The sequence below is a fragment of the Acanthochromis polyacanthus genome, chromosome 1 (assembly GCF_021347895.1).
Source record: "Acanthochromis polyacanthus isolate Apoly-LR-REF ecotype Palm Island chromosome 1, KAUST_Apoly_ChrSc, whole genome shotgun sequence".
NCBI classification, from domain to species: Eukaryota; Metazoa; Chordata; class Actinopteri; family Pomacentridae; genus Acanthochromis; species Acanthochromis polyacanthus.
The window spans coordinates 52,115,060-52,126,111 of record NC_067113.1 but is presented as its reverse complement, the minus strand read 5'-3'; the positions used below and the strand labels follow the sequence as shown (position 1 = coordinate 52,126,111).

The 11,052-nt window shown below is 40.2% G+C and overlaps 1 protein-coding gene across 1 annotated transcript in view; it reads right to left on the bottom strand.

Moving 5' to 3' along the window:
- Positions 1–1,026: 1,026 nt before the first annotated feature.
- Positions 1,027–11,052, bottom strand: part of exoc4 (exocyst complex component 4) — a 149,277-nt gene continuing 139,251 nt past the window's right edge. The window contains exon 20 of the mRNA XM_022195671.2: positions 1,027–3,206. Within this exon, the coding sequence (XP_022051363.1) occupies positions 2,969–3,206 (238 nt within the window). The 3' untranslated portion in view covers positions 1,027–2,968. The remainder of the gene's footprint in view (positions 3,207–11,052) is intronic.

Sequence of the window (11,052 nt, the reverse complement as noted above, 5' to 3'; positions counted from 1 at the left end):
TATGTGCTAACAGTGGGAAGGTAGGAGTTAAAGCCCCGGTGTGTTTTGGTGTAATTCCTCCGGGTGCATACAAAGGGCAGGAGGCAGCCATGTGGTCTGTGTAATCAAGGGAGCACCTGTTTGGTTTTGATTCTAGCAGCTTGTCAGCTCTCAGCAGGTGTCCTCACTATAACTGCAATTAACATCATTAATAAATAAAACATTAAGAGCTCACCAGCTTATGCCACTGAAAGGATACAATGTATTATCTAACTTTTTTTATCATTATTATACTGCTGCAAAAAAAATCTGACGAAATACAATGAGCTAAAGAAAATGACCATTTTGCTTTTCTGGATGAAAATTAATCCTGTAGATCAAATGACTTATTAGTAAATTAGTCAGTAGTTTTGTCAATAGACAACCTCACATTGTCTGAAACATTAGGAGTAGTAACTACAGAAAAAGAGACGGTTGCATCAGAGCCAAAACAGCACATCTGAAAAATAATAACAGCAAAATACTGATACCAATAATCGTACAAGTGTCGAATACTGAATCCAATAATTAGTCAATATGCAAGATTCAGCTGCTGAGTCAACCTTTAATTGCATTTGAATTTTGCATCAGGTTTCCATGAAACTAGTCACAGCAGGTCTGACGAATACAGTTAGACTTTGAGATCCATCATATTGTGCCAACAAGAGTCCACCAGATATGGATTTATGCCCACAACAGCACAAGGCTTCAGGTGATATGTTTTCTGTTTATTTTTCTGATTCCAATATGCCACACTTTAGCACGCCATGCTTAAAGCCATGTCACACAACACATCACACCTGTCAGGTTAAGTACATCCTCTAGTGTTGCTTTTGGATGTGACGATACGGGGCAGAAACGTCTCCACGGCATCAAAACAGCGACAGACTGTCATGTGTGGAAGAAGGTTATCGCGTGTATGAACTCCAGGTGGATGAATGATTCCCTAGCGGAAAATATGACTGTTATGCAGCCACACAGGGGGGGAAAAAATGCACAAAAGAAGACTGGAATTTGAAGAATTTATTCGCTTCTGTAGATTAGTGTGCTCAATTTAAAGTAGACAAATTGCAGAGGGTTTACAACACTTGACAACCAGAAGAACAAGTCACACGTTTAAACTTGTTCAGGACTGAAACAGTTGGATGTATTAGAATTCAGTACATTCTTATGTAAAATAAAGGCCCTACATGTGAAAAACAAAGCAGCTGAGTGAGGACTAAATGCAAAAAAACCAAACTTTTCTTTTCATATTTAATTAAAGAATAAAAAGCATGAAGAGCAGGAGCGGTTCTCAGTAACATATATGACTAATACATACAAGCCTTTTGGACTTTCATGGGTCGTGCGTGTGCAGTGTGATAGCGGTGTAATAGCATCAGTGGGTGGCATGACACAGTCAGTTAACATTGTATTAAAGTTTCCCATGTATAACATTACAAATGTAGCTGTGGAGTGAACAGATGAATGAGCAGATTTTAGATTTTACACCGAGTGTACGTTTCAGAGTGGTAGGCGAACCACTCAGCAGCTCCACAGTTGTTTTCCCATCGATCCCAGCCGATGTGTCATTATGATGGATTGCTCTGTGGGCTTCGGGGAGACCAGCGCTGGGCCTGCTGTATTGACAAGGCTCCCATTCCCCTCTCCTCCTCTCGTTAAGTACTTCTCTCCCAAGTTAATGAACTAAAAAACAGGGAGGGCAATGATTTGTGTTCGTCTCTCGAGTTCTGTTCCCTTTAAAAGACTTTAGCACACGTACTAGCAGTTTGGACGGCAAAATAAAGATTCAGAATTGCATAGTTTCAATTTACAGAGCTAGTGTGATGAATGAAACGTATTCCCTCGCCTGAACACAGAATGTGCTAGTCATTCAACTGTGGCATGCTGAACTTGAAATCGGCATTTGAAATAAATCTTGTCCCCACTTTACAGAAGGATGAAACTGAAATCAGCAAAAACATCGTCATTACCGAGTGTCACCGGGCAAAAAAAAATGTTAATTTACTCCCCAACTTTCCACAATAGCCGCACAAGTTTACTGCACAAACTATAAGAAAAAAAAAAGACTGATAAACAGATTTTTAACAACCATAGATATGATACAATTCTCAGCTAGTGAAATCTTTGGGGACCAACCCAAATTGGCAGCAGGCGGAAGATGTGGCCTCATTCAGACAGTCTAATCTGGCATCTGTTATTGCAGACAGAATCAGTAGGCCCATGGGGCTGCCAGGAGAGGAGAGATAGAGGTATAATTGAGAGCAGCAGTTTAGATCTAATAGGAAAATGAGATGAGATAGGGCCTAAGTTCGGGTGAGAGTCCAACACAATCGCCTTTTATCGGGAGCTGTAGTCATTGTGAGCAGAGGGCTGTTGGAGTTTGAGCGTTTGCTATGTCTTTTAAAAAGTAGAAACTGACAATATAGGTTAGCTTGTGACATAGATACATGGGTGAGTAGACTGGCAAAGTTTGTCGTAGCGCAGGCTGTCACTTTACCTCCCAATTAGCGTGAGTCAGCACTGTAAAGGAAAGAATAGAATACATATATATAGGTTATATATATATATAAACAAATCCAAAGTTGGAAAAAAGTATATCTATGTCAACCCTCGACTACACTGTGCTTCTTCACATAAGGAAAGACGAAATGGAGCAGACACGCTTTCCATCAATAGTTTTTTATGAGCTCATGTCAAAAGCAAACATCTATTTCAGTATTTTCTAAGCAAATCCTCAAATATTCGCCATCCCGCGACTTGTTCTCCACCACTCTTTAGTCGGGCGAATATGACCCAATTATCTACTACACGTGTTCCTGCTTGAGAGATCTCAAAGTGCAAAACAAAATCATGTAGGACGCAAGTTATTTGATGGGAAAATGCACCGCTGTTCTCTTTCATCGTTCTCCCAGGCAAACTCAAGCCGCCTCCGTGCTCCGTTTCATCATTACACCGTGGTGATCTTCTTGTCCTTGGTGGCCTGTTTGATGGCGGCCTGCTCACAGATGATCTCCTTCAGCCTCTGCAGCCGAATGTTTTGAGTGCTCAGGTCCCCGACACCCGTCTGACTGCGATGGAGCAAGGACAGGGCGTTGATGTACTCCAGCTCCGTGTAGCGAACGCCCTGGTCCACCACCAGGTTCAGCAGCTCATCCGCAGTGTTGTACAGCATCTCATAGTACTGCCTGAACGGAGAGAGGAAATGACAGGAGGTCATAGATGAAGCGAACCAGCAGAGTGGCAAACGGAGTGAAGAAAATGAGACAAAGAAAGAAAGTTACACGGTGAAGCAACACTTTACATTCCTCCGTTTTTCATTTTTTGAGAGCAGAATTAAAAGGAACAACAACAACAAAGGGAAAACACAAAAGGCCAGGCTAACTGCTGTTGCTGTCAAGCCCAATTTCCTTAAAAAGGACTTCAAGGACCTCACCCCGCTGCCGCTGGGAGTTGAAGGTAGAGGGAAAACATTCACCGGCTACAAACTACTGAGACTGTTCTAATGAAACGCTGTTGACAGAACCAAAAGAGGAAAGAGGTGTGTGCAGAATTAATAAGTCTTTAACCAGGACCTAATGCCTCAATGGGCTGTTTGAAAAACACCATGAAGAACATACTGATAAAGCAGGAGCACAAAGGGAGACTAAGTATGGTTTAATAACGCTCACTTCCACCTGCTGATGAAAACAATACACACAAAGGTCAAATATGACAAACAAAAGTGAGGCGAGACAGAGTGTGTATTTGTTTTCTACACACTGTCCTTTTAAAAAAAAATTTCAACACAAGTGAATGTCTTTTGTACGTGAGCATGGACTGTATTACTCATTAGCATCTGCTCACTGTGGAGACACAATATTTGTCCATAAATATGGGTTTAAGTAGGAGGGTAGCTTGTCATAAACACAATATACACATTCCTGTGCTGGAAGAAGAGAGCCTGGAGGTAAGGTAATGCACAGGAGAGCGCCGGGATGCAGGACAGATTATTTTTCTTTGCTCGGAGGCAAAACAGGTCAAATACCTTTGAGAGGGAGCGCGTGTGTGCGTGTGTGCATGTGTGTGCGTGTGTGTGTGTGTGTGTGTGTGTGTGTGTGTGTGGGGTGGGGTGGGGGGTTGCACTCAAATACACACAGGAAGACAAAAATGCAGGCACATACAAGAATAGCTTGCATCACTATCTGCCCCCAGCTATGGGACAAATCCTGCTCTCTAAACACACTAAAAGTTACGCTTCCACACAGTAGTTGTAGATACAGACAGAGCAGGAGCAAAGCAGGTGAGAGACTGTCCTATGATGTGCATGTTTAACATTAGAAAAGAAATCAAAGGCACTTAAAGAGCATGCAAGTTAAAAACTGCAGTTTGTAGTGTTGTAAAGCATAATGTTTACATTTTTTGTTGCTCCTGTACACACACTTGAATTTCCCTCGGGATTAATAAAGTATCAATCTATCTATCTATCTATCTATCTGAAGACCATTTTGAAGACATTACTGTATACACTATTCCACTTTTTTTCCTCGTAAGTCAACAAAATGAAAATCAGAAAGGCAAATTGCTTGATTTTTGCAGTTAATTACAGAAATGCTCGGGTCTATACTATACTGAATGGTAATACAGTTATAGGATGTTTACATCACATAGAAAGGGATACAAAGCAATGGCCTGGTAGAAACAAAAATTACAGAAACATTGCCAGCTGGGACCTCAATCAACGATTATTTTCACTGCTGGTTAATCTGTCACTATTTTCTTGAATAATAAATCAGTTGTTAGGTCGATAAAATGGTGGAAAATATTAATTGGTTTCTTCCAAAGCATAAGACAATGTCTGCAAATGTCTTAGTTTGTCCACAGTCCAAAGATATTCAGTTTGCTATCAGAGAGAAGCAAAGAAATCTGAAAATATTCAAATATAAAAAGCTTTTTATTCTTAAAAATTACTTGACATGTTTCATCGGTTAGCAAAAATGTTGCCTAATTTAAATGACTAGGTGTTGCAGGTCTACTGCTAGCAAAATAGCTACAATGTAATGCACATGTGATTTTAAGTCAACCAACTTACCGTCAATATGTACACTTTTTGTGTAAAATATAAGATTGAGATTGCTTCTACTGGCTTCCCACATAGCAAGAAAAGCTTGTGTTTCTGTGTGAAACTAAATGTACATATTTTGGATTATAGGCAGACAGTTTCAGCTCTACTTTCTCTCCTTAAGGGAAACGGAAGCTTGTTTTACTGGCATAAACTGGCTAGCTTGGCCAAGGACAGGTGCTGGTCACTGAACAGTAGCTCTTGCTGCTTTGTCGGAGCAGCTATTTAGTTAGCAGAGACAATCAAAGAGCTGACATTGTTAGGCTGAAGAAAGGCCTTGGAGGAGCACCAGAGGTCTGACTTAGAAAAAATGTCAGGTCCACCTGTTTTCAAATCTTTCTTTGTATGACGGCAGAAAAACCACTCATTTATAATTGTGGCCATCAAAGCATCTGGGCAGAGTGGCTTAAGGTCTCTGTTGTACCAGAGGAAGCTAGAAAGTAAATGGATTCAGATATTTCTGATATGGCTGTGTAAAAAGACAAGGAAAGATATTTTTAACTCATTTGTTTAGCTCCACCAGCCATCCTAGACCCATTCCCTTCTTGAGATGTTCATTTTCTATGCTAACGAGGCGTTAATGAGCACTGAGGGAGCTTCTGTTCCAAGGTGTTTTATGTGCTGTCATTTCAGAGATTCAACAGTAGGAAAAGACCTGGAAAGAGTAATGAGAGGCTGGAAAGAATGAGATGGAGGGATAGAAAGAGAGAGAAAAAGAGGGATGACTAAAGAGATGAGTGAGGAACAGAGGTGCATAATATCTGTTTTTTGGCCTTCCCCTGACAAGTGATGCCCTTGGTCGTCAAAGCATTTGCATTCTGTCTCACTCTCTGTCTTGCTCTCAATTTTTCTTCAAGGTCCCGTTCATGTTTTTTATCCCTGAGCTCATTTTATGAAAAAGCTTGTCAATATTGATGAGAGTAACATTGGCACACTCCGTAACAGGGTGCAAAACAGATGAAAAACAAAAAAAAAAACTCAAGAAAAGAAAAAGTAAAGTCCCATTTGCAGTTTTATCTCATAATATAATGTGCCAAGAATCTCACCATTTGTCTTTCTAGCTGACAAATGTCTAAATGTGTTTCTGCTTAGTATCTATCTGTTTGTATCTACACAATGTCTGCAGCAAAACACCAGTGTGAAAGCATTCCATTCCCTCGACGCAGCATTTTAACTACCCGCTTGAGGCAAATCACCTCGTTATGTGATATATTAGGAAAAACACATAAAACCCACAAAAAAGCACTTCTTTTGTTCAGGGAAGCAGCTTTGAGCAGAAGGTTTTCCCTCTTTCAAACATCCATCTGCAGCTCTGAATGGGAAGCAGTTTTGATTAAACAGGTTTGAATAGAGCAGTAAAAAAAAAAGATTAGAATTTGCACCAGACTACCTGAAACTATTTGACTGTGACTTCCTAAAGAGGCAAAACCACTGCAGGCGACATCTGTGTACACCAGTTCTTTTCATTTCAGACAGTTATTTCCTATGGTGCATGGGTCCAAAGCCTAGACTGTATATAAAGATTGCTGATCTGTAACGGCACCCACAGGTTTCCTGAACAGTGGATTTGAAACTCAGTGTAATGGCTCAGGTGGCTGCCATATTCGCAGTTCACATTTGGGCTCAGCTCCTGGCTAATCCAAAAAGTGAGCAGAGAGGTGGAACGTGAATGGAACTGAGGCAGGCCATACAAACAGCTCTGGGCCATGGACTGTCCTGTAACTCAAAGCAGCCACGGCCTTAATTATGCAAAACTTTAAGTCTTAATACAATTTAAATGAGAAAGATATATAAACAGTAATCCCCTATACAGCTGTCATGAACGGATCAGTTAGCTGTAGAGACAAGAATATTTTTTTTCATCAGGTTGTAAGAGTGTTTATTTCTGCTGTAAAGTTGGCCATTTTAACATGTGGGTTTAAAGGGTCTGACTCGTTCTTAGGGCTAGCCTCAAGTGGCCATTTGAGGAACTGCAGTTTCACATTGGCTTCATTTAGCTCTAGAGGTTAAAGGTTATGGTGACTGGAGAGTCTAAATTGCTGAATAATGTGAATGCAAGTGTCTATGTATATGTGAAGCTCTGTGCTAGATTGACAGTCTGTTCCAAGTGCATTCGCTTGCAACCCAGTGTGAGCTCAGACTGGCTGTGGCTATTATACAGCATACAGCAGAAGTGAGCACATCCTTGTGCAATATCATTTAAAGGTCAGATGATTCAATGATGTGTCGCTTTACAGTAATTGCTTTACTTCTGTGTTGTACAGAAGGATAGTTGCACTTAGATTCTAAACATAAAAACCAACACTATTAAAAATACAGACATCACAGTTGGAACTCAGTGCAGCAGCGCACCTTTCACTTTTTTCAGCACTGAATACATCCACCTTTATTTTCAATGAGAAAATCAATCTTCCTCAGCATGGAGGACATCACATTTCTGAAGAGACGTTTTGTTGAATTCAAGTCAGGCAACACAGTTGTCTGGGCCATAGTTTATCCTTTAACTCTTTTAGAAACTCTTGTGCGATTTTGAACGTGTGCTTTCAATCATTATATTGCTGGACTGTTCCTGTCTGTCTAGGAATCATCTTATCCACCAGCATTTTGGTATATTAACACTGATGGATGTCATCCCAAAGGCATCTTTTGCCCTCAAGCAGCCTCATACCATCCCCGTGCTTCACTGCTGGGACTGTGCATTCACTGTGGTAGTCCTGGCCAGGTTCATATCAAACACTTTGGACCCCGTCTGAGCTGAATACAAGCCTCTTGATCTAATCTGACCAGAAATATGCTCTCAATACTGATCAAGCTTCTATTCATGCTTTTTTTTGGGAAAGTTTAATCTTTCAGTTTTGTAGTGAAGAGAAAGCAGGGTTTTTTCTTGGACTCTGGCCATAGAGGTTGACATTATCAACTGTCCTTCACACTGTCTGAGCTGTCGTAGAAGCTCTGATTTCCTATATAAACCCTGTGCCAATTCTAAAGTACTTGTCCATCTGTTTTTCAGAGCTTGATAGTGTAAGTAGTGTACTGTCTGCAGTGTCATTTTAGGAGGACGGCCAATTGGTGGCACTATGACTCGTTATATGCCTACTGATTACTGCTACAACAGTGTTTAGACTGATCTTTCAGTGTCCTTTTCCAACTATGTGAAGAGTCACACAGGGATTTAGAATATTCCTTTAGAAATTTGTTTCCATGTGGAACCATAATGCAAACAGACAAGCCCATTAATCTAAAACAGAAAATCCTGCTGTTCTAATATCATTTTATAATCATGGCCATGCAATTAGACTAATTAGAAATCACAGGTGTACTCAATTTAGTTTCAGTTTTCACAGGTTTTCTAAATTGTGTGTCACAGATGTATTCACTTTTGCTGCACTGAGTTCTACTTCGGGGATTCTATTTTCAATGTTTGTTTTTTTAAAGTTTTGATTGTTCATTAGAGTAAAAACTCCACTAGCCAACTTAGAAACAATGCAATTGTTCTGTATCATTTGACATTTATGTGATATCACACAGGGCTGTTCTCACTTCTGCTGTATAGTGTGTATAAATAAAGATGATGGGCATTAAATATTCAATAATTAACACTATATCTAGAAGAAGTCATTGTTCTTGAATTGATGCAGGATGACTGAATGCTGTTTGGACATTTTTCTCCAGCCTATAAGACCATTTGTCTGGTAAAATAATAAAAGTGGCTGGACAGCTCTGGAACCCATCTGCTAATGCAGCAGCTGACAGGGCAAAATAATTAAATATCTCATCAGCGCTGTAAAACACGGCTTAACTACAGTATAATGGCAACTATAATTCTCCTGGCAGTCAGGCATTTGGGAGAAAATCCCACAGAAGATTTGTTAAAAGCAGATCTGTGGTGCTCATTTATAATCGATGAAGGGCTACTAAACCAACTGTGTAGTTTGTTGTCCGTTTTGGTAGCATCTAATATCAAAACAGAAAAGCTGCAGGAAGAAATTGTGTTAGACTGTCAGCTGGTAGTTAGTTAGTGTGCGTGTCTGAAGCACGAGGACAGCTGGCAATCTGGCTTCTGTTCAGTCCAGAGGGGAGGGGGGCTGGTTCAGAAAGAAAAAGGTGTGTTTGTGTGCGGCTGCATGCGTGTGTACGTGTCCATGTGTCTGAGTGATGTATGTTAGTGTGTGCTGAAAACACTTTCAAACAGTTCATTACCCAAGCAGTTGGAAAGCCATTTACCAAACAGAGTAAGGGCTGTTAATAAGATTAAAATCTCTCAGCACCCCACCATCAAGAAAGAACCCCTAGTGAAACACACAAACTACAATACACACACGCTTATTTTCCTTCATTAGCGATGCAACCATAGTTAATAAAGGCAGCGTTTTTTCCCCCCACAAAACCAAAGTGAATTGTTCTGATTGCACTCTTCCTTTAAGCCTTTATAGCCCTCAGCCTCCCTCTGTGACTACTCCCTCTGCACACATACACAAACACACTCATTTTAAGCAATTTCCACCTGCTTCCTCCAGACGTCCCAGCTATAAGAGAAGTGATTTAGTAATCAGCCTTTGTGTGAGTGTGTGTGCGGCAACATGCCTGTATGGCGTGCTTTCTATTAAATTCTACTTAGTTCCCCCCTCCTCTTCTCATACACAAAGAATATTAAGTCAATTTATGACGCAAGAATGCAGCACAGAATGGACAAATATGTATGTCAATGGCCCGAGAGTGAGAGACAAAGGCGTGGAAGCAAAAGAGTGGGAGCAGGAAGGAAAAGACAGAGGGAAGAAAAGTGAGGGAAAGACAAGATTCAGCACAATTCATTTCCCCTCATTTCCAGCGTGTACAATATTAAGGCCATTACCGGCTGCCTCTGTCAGCGTGTTTGGAACAACACATTAGTTAGCGGGGGAGAGATGAGGTGGTGGAGGAGGAGGAGGAGAAATAATGGGAGAGTCTGTGGATCAACCTCTCCATCAGCTGAAACCGAGGCTTGTTGCTGCAGTAACAAAAACCTCCCAACAACAACAACAACAGAGACTTTCTTCCTCTCATCGCTGTCTGACTTTAACAGTGCATTCACACTTAGAAAGTGACATTTTTGACACTGCAGAAAACTCTTTAAAAGCCCCTAAGGAGGAATAATCTTAAAATTGTGACTGTCGGTGTGGATGAGCTGTTGTAAAGTGCCTGTGTGGCAATTAAGACAACAACTTTTAGGCACCTCTGCATATAACTGATCAATCATTTTCATTGTCAATTTAAATAAATGCCACTTGCAAATACATAATATTTTGTGATTTGATCAATGCCACTGCAGCAGGTCATTTTCCTCTTCTGTTATCTGCTAAAAGAAAAAGAAAAAGAAGAAAATTAAAACTGCAAAAACATAACTTTGGCTACACTAGACCTCTAAAGCTCAAGCAGTTTCTTGCTGTTTCTTGCATCTGTCACACTTTTACTCGCTCAGAGGTTTATTTTTTACTGCAATATCAGAACCAGACACTATAAAAACAGAAAGATTGTCAGCTTCCCAATGGTCCCTGAAGTTATCATCTCTAATGTGTCGTTCCATTGAAAAAATGGACTAAATCGAAGCCTTCAGTCATGATATGTAAAGAAAATCTTTTCATCCAACTCCTTGTATTCAACACAACCATGGCTTGCTGCTGCAAGAATGCAAAAATGTCTTCTGTGCATTATAACAAAATTACTAAAACCATATAAAAGGAATAAAAATTAAAGTTTAATGTGCATTTGTTTTACTAAAAAAAAGCTTCATACACTCCAAATATTTGGCTCTTTAAATTTTTTATTTGTTGTCACGCTATCTCTATCTATGCTGTTCGGTGAAGACACTGCCTGCAGTTCACCACGAAAAGTCTCAATTTCTAGTTTTTATCTGTTTTGAATATTCAAATTTGATATGGGACTAGTCATGAAGA